At 31.5% G+C, this 20,112-nt stretch overlaps 1 protein-coding gene and 1 long non-coding RNA gene across 2 annotated transcripts in view; both read right to left on the bottom strand.

Moving 5' to 3' along the window:
- The window catches only part of LOC126748559 (uncharacterized), a 139,011-nt gene extending 126,759 nt beyond the window's left edge, over positions 1-12,252 (bottom strand). The window contains exon 1 of the long non-coding RNA XR_007664766.1: positions 12,159-12,252. This is a non-coding gene — a long non-coding RNA (uncharacterized LOC126748559). The remainder of the gene's footprint in view (positions 1-12,158) is intronic.
- Positions 12,253-15,428: 3,176 nt separating this feature from the next.
- On the bottom strand, positions 15,429-19,856 carry LOC126748558 (toll-like receptor 7). The gene has a single exon (XM_050457873.1). The coding sequence runs from the start codon at positions 19,686-19,688 to the stop codon at positions 15,720-15,722; it is 3,969 nt and encodes a 1,322-aa protein (XP_050313830.1). The 5' UTR covers positions 19,689-19,856; the 3' UTR covers positions 15,429-15,719.
- Between the last annotated feature and the right edge of the window lie 256 nt (positions 19,857-20,112).

The raw sequence follows: 20,112 nt of genomic DNA, 5'->3' as shown, positions 1-20,112 counted from the left end.
TTATTCAAAAATACCTTAACAAAATATTAATTAATAACTATTGTTAAAATTATTAACAAAAGTACTATGACAAAAAAATTATTTAATTATATGTTTTTCATATAATTACCAAAAAATGTTGTCCTTTAATTTTTTTTAATTAATGTGTTATTGGCGCCCAACGTGAGTTAAAAATAAAGACAATATGTATAATTTTCCAATGATTTAAGCAAAGTCTATCATATCCAGTTAGGTTATGCAAGAATACTATAATACCAAGTATCTATTTAATTAAATAATAAAACAAAAGAATTTATAATTTTCCAATTGATACAGCAAAGTCTGTCTTATGCATATAAGTAAGGTAACAAAACTATAATAAAAATTTTACTTTTTTTATATTTTTCTTTAATATAATTGTCATAAAACGTTGCCATTGGGATTATATTTCCTTTTGTAGTGTTTTATTGGTGCTCAGTGTTGTTTAAAAACTTCCGATAAAAAAAAATTCAATTACTACCTGACAGTTTACCATATACTTAATTATATTTGTTAATAATATTTAAGGCGGTTAAATTATTGTAAACATTGCCTATGAAAATATATATTTGTTTATCTAGTGTTTTTTTTGGTGCCCAACGTGGGTTTAAAATTTAGAATAAAAGAATATACAAATTTTTAATTTATACAGAAAAGTCAATCATGTCCAATTAAGTTATGCAAGAATACTAAAACCAAAACTATTTATTTAATTATATTTGTTTTTAATATAGAATTCATAGGCCATTACCCTTGAGAATATATTTCTTAATGTAGTGCTTTATTGGTGTTCACGGTGGGTTGGCAATTTTTGATAAAAAAAATTAAATTGTTTAATTATTAGAGCAAAGTCTATCACAGCCAATTAAGTTATGCAATAGTACTATATCACAAAAAGTATTTATTTAACTCTATTTGTTTTTAATAAGAATTATGTTTAGTGTGTATGTTATTGGTGCCCAACGTGGGCTGAAAATTTCCGCCGAAAAAAAATATATATATACATTTCCAATTAAAAACAGCAAAGTAAATCATATCCAATTAAGTTATGCAGCGACTCTAAAAAAAATTATTATTTCTTTTTAAAATAATTACGATTGAATGGACGGTGTGTTGCTTAATTGGTATAAATAAGTTGGGACTAATAAAACCCTAGGGGCAACTTATCAATCTGTCAATCCATCAAGATTTCTTTGAGCCATTAAAATATTTCCTTAATTAAAAATAATTCTTATCGCAATGAAATATTCCGCGCTACCATCGTAATTTCCACCGGTCGCCGTTATTATTTATTTGTCATTGTACCTTCAATTCCCATTGTTAATTAGTATAATTATAAAATAATTTTTGCCGTTTGGAGTCAGCGAGTTATGGTCGCCGCCTTTTAAAGATAAACGCCCAATATCGGATATCTACTAGCCGACAAAACGCAGTAAATATTAAAAAAAATATTCCTGAACAAAAATAGCATATTATGAAGGAAGAAACTAGAAGATCTAGACAGCAGTATAGAAATAAAAGGATATCAATAAATGAATCAAATTCGTCCTTCTTAAGATGATCGTTCTTAACTCGCAGGATAAGACACATCGATCAATGCAAAACTGTGAGCCGACTAGCAACTATAACAAAATGTTGATCTTGCAGGGCCGCGTGTCGTGACTTTTGATGGAATGTTCTCATCAGCATGATTAATGCGAGACTGTTCCCTTTGTGCGTTTTATCAACCGATTTAATGCCGGCCAATCTGTTGTAGATAGAAATTTACAATATTCAGATAAGGACCGCGTGTTTGTTTTAAATTGCGTCGGCAACCCACCGATGTGAACTTGCTTTATGGGTATGCTGCTTGAAGTATGATATATGGATTTATGAGCACTAGATTTCTTTACGAATCCAAGAAAATCATAAATATCTTAACTTAATCTAATTTGCTTCGATCATTAGCATCGATTTTCATAAATTAGTTTCAGACGTGTTTTTTCAGTCCTAAATACAGCTATAAAGCTCGAAAGAATTAGTGGGATGGGAAAACCTTTATATTATAGCCAAGGGAATCTAATAAAAGCTGATTGGATTAATGGGTTCATTCGATTTAAAGTGTTATATAGATTTATTAGTGGGAATAGTAAAATACTTAATTTCGTGAAATATAACCTTGCTAGTCAAGGTTTATTTGGGAAAACCTCTATTTATACTATAAACGCTTGCTCCCTCTAGGTAGGAAGACATTTCATCTTCAAGAGAAAAAGAAACGTCCATTTTAATATTAAGGTAAAGAAAATAACATGTTAGGAAATTCCATATGCGATAAAATATATAGATTGTCTTATTTACGGTACGCACTAGCAATAATTAAGGACGGTACACGCACTTAAATAAAATAATAAATTATTATCGTATGGTGGTCTGGTTGGTACCAGGGGGGACGCGATTATTCCTTTATACACTGCTCAACTGTACACGTATGTGAAAGAAGGTTTTTGTGGAATATTAGTCATAATATTGAGAGTTTTTTTTTGTTGGGCGCCAAAAGTGTTAAATTGGGGCTAGACGAGTCTGGGAGGTATTTTTGGTTTCTTAGGTTTAAAGTCAATTAGATTGATTCAAGAAGTCAAAGATTTGTAAAAAATACGAAGATCTCAAAAGATTGATCGGAAAAACTCCAATTAACTCAAACAAATGAATTTTTTAGGCAAGTTTTTTGACATTTTGTGAGTTAATAATTATAAATTTAAGAAATTACTTTTTTGTTGGGCGCCAAAAGGCTGAAATTGGAGCATGAAAACTAGGGTAGTTTATTTGGTTTTTTAAGCATAAAGTTAATTAAATTGGTTTAATGGGTGAAAAATATCTAGAGACACGCATTTTAATAAAAAAATTTTTAAATGTAACTTCTTTTTTTTTAAGTTTTTAAGGAATTAGAATTCAGTTTTATTTGGCATTTCAATGATTTTTAAACAATTTTATTTCAAGCATTTTACGTAATTTTTTATTTTTCACAAATAAATTTTTTTTTTCAGGTATTTATTGTAATCGAAAGTTTTTCCATACAATCTCAAGTTTTCCATGTTGTTTGAATTTTAATTTTTTCAAGGCATTTTATCATTATTTACGCCTTTTTTTAAATTTTTCCAGGTAAAAAAAAATTTATAGTTTTCCAGGCTTTTTACCTTTTTTAATGATCTCCAGAAATTAAAATTAATTTTTCTTTTTTTCCAAGCATTATACCTAATTCTTTAAAATCTTTCTTTAGGATTAAAATAAATTTGTCGTTTTTCCAGGCATTTAAAGTTATTTTAAGTTTTTCCATATCTGATGCCAGATATTTGAAATAAATTTTAATTTAATTAAAATCTTAATTTCTTTTTCAGGCATTTTAATATGTTTTCTTTAATTCTGTTTTGGGCATTTTACGTAATTATTTTATGATTTCCAGGCATTAAAACTTTTTTTTCTAGGCATTATAAGTACCTAATTTTTCTCATATTTTCCACGGATTAAATTTAATTTTTCTTTTTTTACATGCATTTCTTAACTTTTTTCCTACAGTCTCTATAGTAAAAACAATTTTGAAAAAAAATTGCAAAATTTTCTTCAAATTTTCCACTAATTTGTGTGTTTTTTAGGAATCGCAATTAATTTTCCATTTTATTTTGGGTTTTTGGAATACGTTATTTAGATATTTAATTTATCTTTTTATATTTTCTTGATATTTGAAATAATCTTTTATAGTTTTCAGTATGAGTATCCCAAAAAATTGATCGAAAAAACTCCAAGTAACTAACGCAAAGTATGTACACATCTGTTAAATAAGGTTTTGTGGCTTAATACTTACGAAATTAGGAAATTTTTTTTTTTTGTTGGGCGCCAAAAGACTGAAATATGGGTTTGAAGAGCCAGGGCATTTTTTTTTGGTTTTTTAGCTATAAAGTCAATTAAACTGATTAAAAGGGCCAATAATTATCTAAATAGACTTCGTAACAAATGTAAAAATCCGAAAAAATTGATCTAAACACTCCAGGTAACTCAAAGGCATTCATTTTTTTAGGCAAGGTCTGTAAGTATTTGCTAAAGAAGGTTTTGTGACATTTTGGGGGTTAATACTTATAAAATTAAGAAATTATTATTTTTGTTGGGCGCCAAAAGGCTGAAATTGGGGTCTGAAGAGCCAGGGCATTTTTTTTTGGTTTTTTAGCTATAAAGTCAATTAAACTGATTAAAAGGGCCAATAATTATCTAAATAGACTTCGTAACAAATGTAAAAATCCCAAAAAATTGATCTAAACACTCCAGGTAACTCAAAAGCATTCATTTTTTTAGGCAAAGTCTGTAAGTATTTGCTAAAGAAGGTTTTGTGACATTTTGGGGGTTAATACTTATAAAATTAGGAAATAATTATTTTTGTTGGGTGCCAAAAGTGTGATACCGGGCTAGAGCGGTTTTTTTGTTTTTTTAAGGTAAAAACCCAATTAAATTTATTTAATGGGTAAAAAATATCTAGAGACACTAAAGAAACTCAAAGGCATTAATTTTTAAGCCAAGGTCGGAATATACGAAACGTGCCACCTGGGGCATTTTGAACCCCCCGAATCGAGGGTGGAAAATGTCGGATAAACTATTTAGGACACTATCAAAATTTAATTTTCTTTTAGGGTATGCCAGTTGTATGTCTCTACTTTTTTGGGGTTAAATTACTGTAGACTTGCTGGGAAAATTAAATTGTGATAAAGAAAATTTCCTAAGCTCCTAAAAAGACTTGACAAATGAGTACAGAATCAAATATTCCAAATATTCACCCTCAAAAATTGCTTAATATTCACAATATAATAAAACATTCAGTCAATCAAACCCATTAAAGTTATGCCTAAAAGAACACTCAAAAATTCAATTTTAAGAAAACAATCCTGCTTTTGTTATCCCAAAATCTTGATATCAAAGCAACATGCCCCTCTGGGCAACAAAACAAAATCTATTAATTAAAGTTTCTCGCAAGTAAATCACGAAACATTAGTCATATTTTTATTCTACCGCCGAACGTACCCCCTATAGGGCAACATGCCTCCACACTGCCTGAGAGTCTGAGACATGGACCCACCCTAAGGAAGCCTTGATGACCCATAATCTGCTTGTCAGCGAGCGTTATTTATCAATTTAGGGCTTGGCTTAACATGCAGTTTCTTCCTGTGTTGTCTTATTGTCTTCAGGCTCTCTCGTGCTACCTACAAGTTATAGGATGTTTTGTCTACTAGACATAGGTCTTCTAATAGAACATTTTTTATTTCATGCTTATTACAATGACAAACCCGGTGAATCTTCAGCGAACCTTGGTATTCTCATAGTTTCAGTTTTAATATTAACGCAATGATAATAAATAAATGACCCCCCAGGGCATAATGATGGCTCACATTGTATAATTTTTAATTCCTAAGTAGATCAAATAACTTCTCATTATACCTGCCGCAATGTATAACAATGAACTTAATTATGAAAACACCGCATTATTTTGTTTTAATTATCAAGGCTGAATATGATCCCTCCTTTTCCATTTTCTCACAGTTAAGCATGTACATGTTGATGCGGTAATATTCGATACAATGTTTTTTTTTTTATTGCTTAACGGGAAATTGGAATATAATCGTGTTTTTTTTTTTGACATATGGGAAAAGAATTTTTTACCAATTTGATTATTATATTAATTTCATTATGGAAGTCAAAACGGGTTAAATCCGTTACTAAAAACTGTCAACCGCAAGATAGACAAATAATGTATGCGTGTGTCAACTAAAAGTCAAAAAAATATGTTTTAAATGCGACATTTGAGTATTTTTCATTAATTTCCCGCCGATTGGGAAAACTATGGGACGTTCGCATATGGCGCAGTGAAAATATTAATTACCGATTTTTTTTTTTGGTTCGAATTGTGCTGTTTTCCCGTATTGTTTATTCAGCGAAAATTGCTGCAGTATTGTTTCGTTTTAAAAAGGTATTATTTATGTTGTTATATTTTTTAGGGAAAAATTAATTATTAATGGCGCTACGAATACTAAAATATTTTCGTAACAAATTAATGTAGGCCTTACAATTGTAATTTTGTTTTATATAAAAAACATTTGAAACATAAAATAACAAGAAAATATAATTTTAACGGGTTAAATAATGAGTTTTTGTAATAATATTTTGGGTTTGGATAGCTTTTAAATTATAGCATTGGAATATTACGCCTCCTGCGGAATACTATTCATTGATTTTGGCGAGAATTATTATAATTACGATTTATTTTTAAATTTTCCACCTAAAATACTCAATCAGATCAGTTTTTTTTTTAAATTTATGTGGCATTCTGTGGGTTAATATTAGGATTTTTTTTTCTTGTTGGGCGCCAAAAGGCTGAAATTGGGGCCTGAAGGGTCAAAGCATTTTTTTTCTTTTGTCAATTAAATTGATTTAAGGGTCAAAAAATATCTAGACACTCAAAGTTCGTTGCAAACATGAATATAATTGAGCACCTCCAAGGTATTAATTTTTTAGACAAGTTCTATAAGTATATGTTAAAGAAGGTTTTGTGACAATTTGTGGGTTAATACTTCTAAAAATAAAAAAAAATTTTTTTTGTTGGGCGCCAAAAGGTTGAAATTGGGGATAGAAGGCCTATTTAATTTTTCACAGCTATGCCAAGTATCATTTTGTTGAAATTCAACCAATCAATAATCAAAATAACAAAGCATCTCAATTGCCTTGAATTGTTGATTTTATTTGGAATGTTTTATTTTAAAGTATAACTAGTTTAGATTTTTGCAATTTTTTCAGTTAACATCGCATTATATTTTCTAACCACCCCCTAAATTACCTTAAAATATTACTTTGAAACATAGTTATGCTTACCAGAAACCCTAAGTATATTATTGCTCTAATTTTCTGCGATTTTTGAATCTAAATAATGAAGAGAAACCAAATATTCACATATTTTTCTGCACTTACCAAATTTTTAAATGATGTTCAAATTGCTAATAAAGCTCAAGTAGTTGAATGAAGAACTTTTTATTTAAAGGGAATTTTATTTAAATCAACTAGCTGAAAAAAAAAATTAATTTTTAAACTCTAATAAAAAAAAAGAAATGCTTAGTAACCAAATAAATAAAAATCGAATATTTTGTACTGAAAATATAAATTGTGGTATATAGTAAAATATAAATAAATAAATAATGCAAAGCCATTTTCTATAAAATTTCAAGTTTTTCAGGTATAGTGAATAATTTCTCATTTTATTTTAAATAATTTTTTTTATTCCAGGTGTTTTACGTCAATTATTAATGTTTTCCAGAAATAATTTTTTTTTTTCAGGCATTTGGTTTTTTTTTCAGACAGTTTTTAAACTTTCAGATAATTAAGATAATTTCGTATTTTATTTCAATTTCAATTTTTTTTAAGGTATTTTAAATTATTTTTTTAAAATTTTATTTCAGACATTTTGGATATTTTTTTTTTATTTTTTAGGGTATAGAGATAATCTTTCTTTTTTTTCAGGTATTTGAAGCAATTTTTTTTTCCTACAAATTCCATAGTGGATAAAATTTAAGAAATAATCGAATAACGAAATCTGTTTTCTAATTGATTTTTTCTCTCTTGAACGATTTTTTTAAGTTTAATTCCAGGCATTTTACGTCATATTTTAAAATTTTCCAGAATTAAAATAGTTTTTTTTCCAGGCACCTAAAGTAATTTTTTTTCCATATAGTTTCAAGTTTTTCAAATAATTTTATATTTTATTTTATTCTAAACATTTTACGTCCTTTTTTACTTTCCAGAGATACAATAGAATTATTTCTGTTTTCCAGGCATTTGAAGTTTTAGGTTTTAAGTATTAAGCTTTTTCATACAGTTTCAAGGTATTTGAAATAATTTTCCACCATTTTTAATATTTTTTATTTTTATTTTTAGTAGGAAGTATTTTACAACTAAAAATAAAATAAAAATTTTTCCAAGCATTTTACTTTATTTTGTTAATCTTTTCCCGGGATTATCTCAAGTCTGTAAGTATTTCCTGAAGAAGGTTTTGTGACATTTTGGAGGTTAATACTTATAAAATTAGGAAATAATTATTTTTGTTGGGCGCCAAAAGTGTGATATTGGGGCTAGGGCGGTTTTTTGTTTTTTTCAGGTAGAAACCCTATTAAATTTATTTAAGGGGTAAAAAATATCTAGAGACTTTAAAAAAACTCAAAATAACTCAAAGACAGTAATTTTTAAGCCAAGGTCGGAATATACGAAACGTGCCACATGGGGCATTTTAAACCCCCCGAATCGAAGGTGGAAAATATCGGATAAACCATTTAGGACACTATTTTACGTCCTTTTATACTTTCCAGAGATTCAAATGATTTATTTTTGTTTTCCAAGTTCCAAGCAACAATTTGAAGTCTTAGGTTTTAATTATTAAGCTTTTTTATGCAGTTTCAAGGTATTTGAAATAATTTTCCACCTTTTTTAATTTTTTTTTCTAATTTTTTTACAAGTATTTTACGCTATTTTTTAATTTTTTTTAGGATTGTAAACAAAAATCTTATTTTTCCAGGCACTTTACTTTATTTTGTTAATCTTTTCCCAGGATTAAATTTAATTTGAAATTTTTTCCAGGCATTTGAAGTAACTTCTAGTTTTTTCATATCTTATATCTTTTTTATATCTAGGTATTTGAGTAATTTTATTTTATGAAAACTGTTTTTTTTTTAGACGTTTTGCCTAATTTTCCTTAAGTTTTATAGGAATTACATTTTATTTTTTTGCATGCATCTAATGTAGTCTTAATTTTTTTTAAAGTCTCTCTAGTAAATACACTTAAAAAAATATTAAATCTACATTTCTCCACTAATTTGTGTATTTTTAGACATTGGATTTATATTTCAGGCTTATATTGTTTTTGTCTTATATCTTAGAAATTTGAAATCTTATTCCAGGCATTTGGAGTACTTTTTTATATTTTTTAGCCATTTTAAGTCCTTTTTCTTTTTTTTCAGGCAAACTATAGTATCTAATGGTGAATACAATACGGACTAACACTGTAGGCTTCTTGCCCTGCTTATCATTATTATTAATGGTAAAGAAAATGACCAATGAACTGATGCTTTTTCAATGTAACTGAGTATACTAAACCAGAAAAACAAAATGTAAAGAGAAGCGAAATAAAGTTATATACAAAAAAAATATTTAGCCATTTTTGTGATCTGTACCCTCATGTTAGTCAAATGATTTTTTTAATGCAGTAAGTCCAACTACACAAGAAAAAAGCAATTTTAATATAATTCAAGCTTTTTACGTAAATTGAGTAAAACAACGTATAAATTGTTCGTTTTACAGCGAATTGTGAGCCAAATATTCAATCCACGCTCAAGTTTTCCTTAATTTTGTTTATTATGGCCGCTAAGCCGATTGCCATTTAAATGCCTTAAATCAGTCCTAAATCCATCTAACGATCGGCAAATCCGTCCAATATATTTTCGGGCTGCGTTCCCGAAAAATAAAATAAAAAAAAATGGGACGTCCTTTATTGAGCGAAAACCAGAATTCTGGGTAATACCGGGGCTACCGTTGACTGAATTTATGGCCGCAAATTTGGCCCAATAAAATAATAAAAATGTGCCAGCTGTCACGATTATTTACGACACCATGTATAAATGAGAATTAGTTTCGGCCAAAACGGGGTATTGAAGTATGGAAATATATATATTTTGAAAAGGGGGTGAAACCCGGGATTTTTTTTTCTTCTTTAGGTGGTGGTTTTATTTTTTTTTGGTTTTATTTTTATTGGGGGATTGAAATTGAGGGGTTTATTGGGGCAATAGGCTTTTGAACGCCATATCTCTTTTACACGTTTTCCAATTCGGCTATAAATGTTTTTAGACAGCAAAATTCCATCTAAATCATCTCCTAATGACATTTAATCCATTTATTATGTAAGTGTATGTACATTCCAAATTTACTTATTATTATTAGTCATTGTAAACCGTTCAGTATACATTACTTATTTGATTATTTATTTAGTAAATATTTACACGGAATACATAAAAGGTAGGGACCCGTCAATACGTTATCAGTGGAAGTGTGTGCCCATAGATAAGTTCGAATTAGTTAATATTTCCTTTTTTGGGGTTTTTGCAATGCGTGACTCAAATATGCCATAAAACCCAATTATGACCATAGTTTTTATGGCCAAAAAATAAATTACAATGATTTTAACAAGTGTTGGGCGCCAACAAGTCAACAGTAAAAAAAAATTAATTTTAATCAACTCCTTTTTTTATTGCAAGAAAATAGCATTTTTACCCTAATAAAAGTAACACAATTTTTACACATATTGGGCGCCAACAAGCCAATAGCGAAAAAATCCAATTTTAATCAAATATTCTTTTTCTTATTGAAAGAAAATAGGTTTCACTTCAATAAATGTAATATAATTTTTACACATGTTGGGCGCCAATAACTTAATTTTTTTTTTCAATATAGTTAGTATATTTTTTTTGGGGTTTTCGCAGTGTATGACTTAAATATGCCATAAAATCTAGCTAACGCAGAAGCTGATTTGCTCCTCCTATCTACAGAAATAGAAAATAGAGGAGGACTTAAATGCCCCTAAACAATACAAACGGTTTACGAGGAGAAGCAGGAGAAGGAGGATGAGGAGGAGGTCTTGTCTCTAATAAAGCGTGATAGAGCTTGGCTCTATCTTTGCAATACAGACCGGGGAAAATTATCAACTTGTCTCGGCGTCACTTTAAGTCAGTTGCATCTCTAGTTTAGATTTAGTGCACCGAATGCAGGGAATGCAACAAAATTTAATTTGGACCATTGGCGTAGCAAACAGCTTCGGTCTCTTGTCGAAATTGTGTTTGTTTATGTGATTTATGGAGTTGTGAGGGGGATTTTCAGATACGGGAATAGTCCGTCTTTCACATTATTGGACGTATTAAAACCATTGATTTTCGTTAGGGAATCGGTCATAATGCTAAAGGAGAAAATAGACTATATTCTGTGAAGGTATTTTAGGTTTAAAGGTGGTATATTGGGCAGAACAATTTTATTTTTTATTAAAAATTAATGTGATTTAACACGTGTTGGGCGCCAAAAAGTTAATAGAAAAAACTTCTATTATATAAATAATTTTTCTCTTGTTGCAAGGAAATGTTTTTTCACTCCTAAAATATAATTTTTACACATGTTGGGCGCCAGTACCTCAACAGTAAAAAAGAACCCATATTTTATTTGATTATCCTTTTTCTTGTGGCAAAAAAATATTTTTTTTTTAAATAACACGTGTTGGGCGCCAATATGTCAACAGTAAAGAATTTTAATCGAATATTTTTAACTCCTTTAAAAGTAACATAATTTTTACACATGTTGGGCGCCAAAAAGTCTTCATTGTTATTGACTATGGGACGTATTAAAACCATTGATATTCGTGAGGGTCATAATGTTAAAAAAAGAAATAAACTGTATACTGTGAGAATATCTTATTTTTAAGGGTGACGTCTTGTTAAAAAAAAATTATACTAAAAATTTTCTGACAATGTTAAAACCACTCTATACAAAAACAGTTGAAGTACCCCCGAGCATACATCGCACAAACCACTAAAGACGCCTTAAGTTTACAATAGCGATGTAAGAAAAATGTCCCAGAACCTTTTCCGTGCTATCTTAAGTCCAACAGGCCGAAGGACTGTTTGCCAAGCGAATATTTCGAGTGCCGTTTGTGTAAAGTAGGTAACCCCGAAATTGCTGCGTCCCAAATAATAATTCGCCCCATTAAACACTCGAGTGTTTGCCAGGGACTTCGTTTTAATTGTCGTCTCGTTTTTGCACCTTTTCTTGTTTGATTTCCTTCCAAATCACCACTAAGAATAAATTTACTTTATTATAAAAATTTTTTTTTCTATGTAATACAGATCTACCATCAATATTTTGGTGACCTATTTCTCCGTCTCAGTTTGAAGTATTACCCAGAATATTAATAACATTATGCTTTTTTAGTATAATTTTGAATTAATTATAACAAAATTAAAAAAAAACATTGCAGTAAAAAAATTAATTGCTATTTTATCAACGTAAAAGTATGCCACAATAAATTAATTCGTACACCCATTTACCTTTGTTTCACTTGACAACAATTAATTTCCTAATAAAACCATTTACGTCTAATAAAACTCAAAAGTATTTTACCATATCAGTGACACATTCATTGTTTATAAACTTTTTAAATTAATAATATTAATAAACATTCGACACACTAATATGTATTCTGAGAAAATCTTATCGCACATCGTCAGTGATAACTATAAAACTTGCTATGAGCGAATTGAACAGGATTATTAGTTGCAATAATTATATTTTAATTGCGAAATAATATTTTTAATACACGTCTGTTACGCAATGCCTGTGCCATAACATAAATGTTCCTTTGTTTTGCATAAATCTACATTTATGTTTAAATATAAAAAATAAAACTGGTTCGCATATCTCCATTTCTAATGAGCCGACTGGCCAAGAGTAGTCTTACTGCTAATATTATTTCTATAATAACGTCAGGCCGCTATAGATAACATGCAAAACGTAATTCCGCCATGGCATTCGCGTTTTAGTTAGTTAAGGTATTACTTATTGCCGACAATATGTCATTTGGTTCGCTCTATTATTGCTTGGGGCTATATATCTGTTTAGATAGAACCTTTGACTATGGAAGGTCTAGAGTTATTCTAGAGTCTAGGTTTTTGGAACATTTTTTTTCAACCAGTTAAAGCAATTTTGTTATTTACTGGAGTAACTTTCAATTTTTTTAGGATTTACCTCTTCGATCCAGTTGTAATTACACAGTAAATTAATTTTGAAAAAAAAATATTATTTTTCAAAAGTTCTTCAGATTTTATTTAAGAATGTATTATCGGATCTACCCCTGCGAATTAAGGATAAAAAAGTGTGAATAATTCTCTTTGTTTTATATTATAATAAACTTGTCACACATGTTGGGCGCCAACAAGTCAACAGTGAAAAAATAAGTATTTTTTATAATTGCAAAAAATGACGTTATATTTAAATAAAATTAATACTAATTTTACACATGTTGGGCGCCAACAAATAATAAATAAAAATTCAACAATTTCTTTCTTAAGCTCGAGCTGTTGCTTCTCTACCACTAATAATCTTTAACAAAATCCCTCGCTAATGTCAATGCAACAAAACTAGAAAACAGAAAATAATTTCGTTCCTTCAACTATTTTATGCGTAATAATAATTATTATAATTGGAACACCTGCCATTCAAGAAAAATAAAAGGAAACATCTGTAATTACCGCCTCGCTCTTGATGTAGAAATATATGATTGTGTTTTTTCTTTAATGTTACCACATCTCGTGTTACCGGTTTCATAAGCGCGTCACTACAAGAATTTTCATACAATGGAATTAAATAGAAACGAAATGGATTTTTGCCATCAAATTGATCCAGATTTATCCATACTTAGGAAAAAAGGGTTGCAATTGAAATTGAAATTGACATGGCTTTTATTAGAGCTGAATAATTCGTTTTAGTGCATGTTTGTCTTTCTATGGCGCACTTGATTAAGGTTTAAATTAAAAAGTTGTTTTTTTAGTATCAAATACAATTGATGGATATTCGAAAATAGAATCGAAATCATACAAAAATCGTAATAAGTTAATGGGTTAAAATGGATTAATGGAATAAAAAAACATAATTTTGACATATGTTGGGCGCCAACAAGTCCTTAATATTCTTTAAATTTTAATTAAATTATTTTAATGCAAAAAAAATAAAACCAATAAGACCAGTTTATTTTTAACACATACTGGGCGCCAACAATTCGATAATATATTTTTTTAAATTTTAATTAAATATAAAGAATATTATTTATTTATCCTTAATAATTTATCCTTAATGGATATTTTTTTCAATATGTTTAATACTATTGAAAAAAAATTAATTGTAATAAAATTTATATAATTTTTACACGTATATTTAATAAAAATTTAAAAGAAATATTATTGTGTTTTTGGCGCCCAGCATGTGTAAAAATGATGTTTTTTTATTCCATTAATCCATCTTAACCCATTAACTTATGTTGATTCTGTATCATTTTTTGGTCTAAAAAAATTTCGATTGTATTTTCGAATATCCATCAGTTATATTGATTGGTTTTATTGAAATAAAAAAATATATTTTTTTTTGCATTAAAAGAAAGAATATTTAATTAAAATTAAACAAAATTGCAAAATTGCTTTTTTGCTCTAATAAAAGAAATTTAATTTTTACACATGTTGGGCGCCAATAAGTCGACAGCAGAAAAAATCAAATTTTGCAAGAAAATGGTTTTTTACTCCAATAAAAGTAACATAATTTTTAAAAATATTGGGCGCCAATAATTCAACAAAAAATTAATACACTTTCTATATAATTTTGAATATTGGACCTATAAAGGTTTTGATGTTTTTTTCCCATAAATAGTAAAACATGAAATTTATTTAAATATATCTAAATTTATTGATATCCCTTCTCTGGCCATTTATTATTATTATTTTTTTGTCTGATTTACCAAAAAAAATATTTTTTAATTTTTGGCCAATACTTTTCTCTATATTTCCCACATTTAAAAGGTAAAAAAAATAAAATGCCAAAATAAACTTTCACATCATATTTATTATATAATTCGTTTCTGCAATTCGTAAAAAATATACACATAGTACAAACCATTACGGTCAAGACAAATAAATATATCTATATACAGGGCGCTATACAAAAATAATACAAGAAAAAAAATAATTACAGTTTTATGTAAATATGAATATTATACATTAATATTGGGATTTTGTGATATATCTATAGTGAATAAGAGAGAGAGCACAGAGTATATCACGTTGATTTCACACTTAGAAATCTACACATTAAAAATATACAGTTATAACCATTAAGTGTTTACCTAATAATTATTTATTAGTAAAATATAACAAATTAAACGTTACATTAAACACTTATTATAAACATACATGGTCATCAAGCAATGTTTACAGTTTGGCTTTACATGATAATATCACAAATTAGTATAATAGCAAAGATCCTTGTTTAATTCATTTATATAATTAAACTTTCACAGAATTTAAACAGCAGAGCCCATACAATTTTGCAAACAATATTTAAACTCTACATATTATTTTTTATATAAAATTTATATTTAATTTAAATATATTATCTAACAGAAAACGTAAAAAGCTTACAATATAATACTATAATAGTAAAATTTTTATTTTTATTATATTTTTTTTTTCTTTTCTTATAATTCTGTGAAGATTTTTTAACGTATCTTTTGCATCTTATTACAATAATTTTAAATATAGGGTGTAAGTAGGAGATTATTTTTTTTACGTATTTGAAATGTATGTACAAAATGATAATATAAAACCTTAACACCCTAATTCTATAGGACCTGACAAAGTTAAATAAATTCAAAAAGGTCGTTTAAGCAAGGGCGTCCAATAAAACGTTTATCGCCCTGCATAAAGCGACCCATAATAAAATCCGTCCCTAAAACAAACAATTTAACATACCACAAAATCCCAAAAATTATTATTAAAGAGGAATTTTTTAAGTCTTAAAAAATACAACTTACTGTACATATACCTAATCAGTCAAGGAAAAAAATATCACACTAGATAGGCCTGGCCGCCGTTATGGTTACCATGCTGCAGGACCATATGAGGGTGAGGAGGCCTCCACTGCTGAGGAGGTCCCATACGCCTCCCAGAACCTCCCCGTTCCAGAGTACTGTAGTCTGAGTCTATACTAGAATAGATGTGATCAGAAATTGGCCTCTGCTCCTGCGAGATCCTCCTGGATGGCCTCGGAGATGGAGTGGCCGTTGTGGCGGAGGAGTAGTTGGCATCCTCCAACTCCTGAGGGACCCCCGAAGCGGAATATGCAGGAGGAGGGATCATCTGCATCCCGGGTGAGGGAGGCCCTTGGGTCCGCACCTTCTCGTGAGTGAAATGATGATGAGGATGAGTACCGTTGGCGACTACTCTCGAATCTATTGTGTAGTTGTTGATGTTCCTTCGATAGTTGGCGTTTATTTTCCCTCGGGAGTCCACTGAGGGCAGGGCGTATTTTAACCGTTCCCAACACCTGCGGTCGCTCCATTTGACTCGCTCAGCTGTTTTTAGATAGAGTTTCAGCTCTGGATCCATTAAAGGATCCTGGATTGGACCTAGCTCGATTATTATTAAGTTGTAGACTCGCACCTTTAGGGCCTCATGGAACGCTTGCCTTAGATCGAACCTGGACCATTCAGTCTCTAAAAAATTCCTCGTTAGGACCATAACTACCCGGCGACTAGCCTCTGAAGCCTCAATTACTGCAGGTGCAGCATGCTGTATGTAGGCAGGATTAGGAATGTCTCGGTAGTGTAGGCATAGCTGATACCTTGGTTCTAGCTCGGCAGCAAGGTTATGCACCACCCACTCCTCATCTTTGGGGCTGTAGCACACAAACGCGTCATATAATTTGTCACTGTCGTCGTACTGTTTTGAGGTAGAGTCCCTAAAGTTACACAGGCGCACTCCGTAACGCGAATAGAGCCACACACGCACTGGGTCTCTAAATATAAACCATAGCACGATTGCTAGGAGCATTAGGATCACTATACAGAGCGTAACAACTACCATGGGCCAATAGTCACTTACCAACATGGAGTCGATCACTGAACTACCTGCATAATAGTCACTACAGGCGGTGGAGTTGAAATCTAATTCGCGATTTTGAGTTGGACGTGAGTCGGGGATTGAGCACATTAAACTAGCACTGTCTAGCACTTTTACAGCGTTCTCAGCTACCCAGGAGGTTAAGCCTTGCAGGAATTTACAGCGACAGGACCAAGGATTTGCCGCCATCATAATTTGAGTGAGACGAGTGTTCAGGTTTAGTTGCCATACAGGGAAAGAGGTTAATCTGTTACCATCAATACGGAGGATCACCAGGGAGGTCAAGGGTTCGAACGTTTTATTATTTACCGCCTCAATAAGGTTGCTTTGGAGGTACAACTCCTTCAGGTTATCCAGACGTTCGAACTCATAACCTTTCAACTCACGCAGCTTGTTTTCTTCCAGGTGTAACACCTGTAGGGCGTGCAGACTGTTAAAAGTGCTGTTCTGGATAGACTCGACGTTACTGTTATTCACAAATAAAGTTTTCAAGTTTTTCCTGCCAATAAAAGCATGATTATGCAGCTCTTTAATGTTATTACCATCAAGGTAGACCTCGGTGGCATCCATAGGGATCTTCAACGGTATCTCCGAAGCAGTTTGTCCAGAACAGTCCACCACGTTGGTATTCCAGGTTTGGTCGTGATAGCAGCTACAGTTATTTGGACAAGTCATTTCGCAGTCGCATGCATCAAATTCGCAACAATGGCACAATGTGAAGCAATGAGTTTCATATGCACACAAGAAGTCGCTTGCTTTTGTTTGGCTGAGGGGCATATGAGTCATACCTCGTGAGTGAGTCATTTTACACATGACATTATCAGAATCCATGATTCTTGGATATTGTCTGGAGGCAGACATTCCATTGATGATCTGGAGCCATTCCATAGTGCAGTCACAGTGGAATGGGTTGCCTCCAAGGTAAACCTCTGGAATGGATCGGTTGGTTGGCACTGTCGTGAGACGAAGGGCATTTAGGTCTAAATTCACTAAATCATTGGCATACATGTCTACTCTAGCAAGATGGGTCTTATCAAGGAAAGTATTAGAGTGCACTTTTTTAATAAAATTATTGTTTATAAACAAAAGCTCCACACTATTAGGAATAGACATACCAGAGATCTCGGTTATCCTGTTATGGCTGGCGTCCAGGGTCTTTACGCCTATTTCATCCTGAATTTTATAGTAATTCCCCAAGTGCTCTATAAAGTTCCCATGAATATCCAGCCACTTTAAATTGCTTGGGATAAAAGCATAATCAAACCACACCAAGTGGTTTTCACTCAAATTTAGCCATAAAAGAGTGGCCAGGGTGGCAAACACCCCATTAATATCCGTAAGGAAATTTTCATCAAGCCTAATGGCTTCAATCTGAATGTTGCGCTCAAAAGTGCCTCTTTCAATAGTTTGAATTTTATTTTTAGCCAAATTTAGTACCTGCAAACTAGGCAAATCCCACAGCATCCCTCTGGTAAGGTTCCCAATCGTATTATCTATCAACCTCAACCCAGTAAGCTGATTAAGGTTCCTAAAAGAACCATTGAAAAACTCACTAATCTGATTCTCACCCAAATCCAAGGTCTTTAGGAAAGACAGTTCTTGTATAGCTTCAGGAACTTGTGACAAAGCATTCGAGCTTAAATCGAGCTCTTTAAGGGCGGAGCAGTTTTGGAAAGCCCGAGCATCAATAGTCACAATTAAATTATTATTCAGCGTTAATTTGCTTAGTACAAACAGCCCATTGAACAGATGGGGTCCAATGGTGTTCAAACGGTTCTCAGCCAAATTTAACGTGTGCAAGTTGTATAAAGGTAAAAAGGCATTATCCTCAATAAATCCAATCGAATTATTTCTCAAGTCCAATATTTGTAAAAAGAATAAATCTTTAAAAGTCCGGGAGTCTATTCTGGTAAGGGCATTATGTGAGAGGTTTAGCACAATCAAGCGTATTAACCCTGAAAAAGTCCCGTTGTCGACATGGCTACTTGTAAGCTGATTCCCACTTAAATCCAACACCAAAAGTTGCTCCAAACGGTGAAATAATCCTTTAGCAAGGGCATATAGGGAATTATTTTGTAAGTGTATTTCTTTAAGCTCTGGAGAGCCAGCGAATAATCCTTGAGGTAAGGAGCCTATATTGTTATTAGATAAATCCACAATTTTTAAGCTCACAAGTCCAGCTAAACTATCACCAGATAAATCAGTAATATTGTTATATTGCAAATTAAGGTGTTGTAGCCTACGGAGCTTTCCAAGCCCACTGTCGTCCCCCAAACTTCTAATATCGTTAAAGCTCAAGTCCAAGTTCTGTAACTCGCTAGAGCTACACTCCGGGGTACTGATCCCGATTCTTTCAGTGGAGCGGATTTTGTTCCTTGTCAAGTTTAAAGTTTGTAAATTCATTAAGGAACAAAAAGCGCCCTCGGGTAGGGCCCTTATATTATTATCCGCCAAGTCTAACACTTGCAGCTCCTTCAGCCCTTGAAAACTCAAACTCGTTAGCTCCAAGTTTTTATTCAAACCCCACTCGACATTGAAACTATTGATAAATAATTTTTTTAAATTATAAAGCCCCTCGAAGGTATTCGAGTCGATATTGAGGATCTTGCAATTTGATATTCTTAAGTCCTCAAGCTCGTGTAACCTATGTAAAGTTGATGGTAAAATACTTTCGTAAAATATGGCGTTGGAGCATTGGATTTTCAACTTGGAAGTGACTTCTTGCGGGATGTTCGTCAGGTTGCCCGCTTGCTCGTCCAACAGTCGAACGTTGCAAGTGACGGCCAACTTCGAACTTCCATCGTTGTTATCTGGTAACCATGAGCATTGCTCATTGGCACCGTCGAACCTCGCGTATGCGACACTTATAACACACACAAAAACTAGGAACAACATTTTTAAAATTAGTTCACGCATCCAAAAACACTACGGAGTTACTTTGCGTATCGCACATAACCGTAACGCGATAAAGTACTACTTTAACTTCACGCGATAAAACATATCGTATTTAATAGTGGTCACGGGATGTACCGAATGGCACTTCTGACTGCCAAGGATCTCAAAAGTAAACTGAGTAGCCTAGCGGAGCGACACTGCAGTATAAACACGAAAAGCGAATGTCGACGAACGCACGCGCTTTTTTTAGTACGAAAGCGCTCCGTTCGCTTTTAAGGGGGGCGCCACCGCACGGAGTGCACTGTGTGTGTGTGTGTGTTCTGTTGTTTGACGATGTATTTCAATGGTATTTGGGGAGAAACTGGTCCAGGCGTAACGCTTTAATTAAGATTCTTTCGATTTCGGATAAGATGTTCGACTGCGAGGGTTTTTTTCTTGTGTTTTA

Source organism: Anthonomus grandis, chromosome 22 (genome assembly GCF_022605725.1).
Source record: "Anthonomus grandis grandis chromosome 22, icAntGran1.3, whole genome shotgun sequence".
Taxonomy (NCBI): domain Eukaryota; kingdom Metazoa; phylum Arthropoda; class Insecta; order Coleoptera; family Curculionidae; genus Anthonomus; species Anthonomus grandis.
Note: the sequence above shows the minus strand (reverse complement) of the source record. Positions and strands in the feature narration are given on the sequence as shown.

Bases quoted from the DNA above. Each gene is read 5' to 3' on its own strand.
- LOC126748558 (XM_050457873.1), bottom strand. From the start codon at position 19,688: ATGCGTGAACTAATTTTAAAAATGTTGTTCCTAGTTTTTGTGTGTGTT.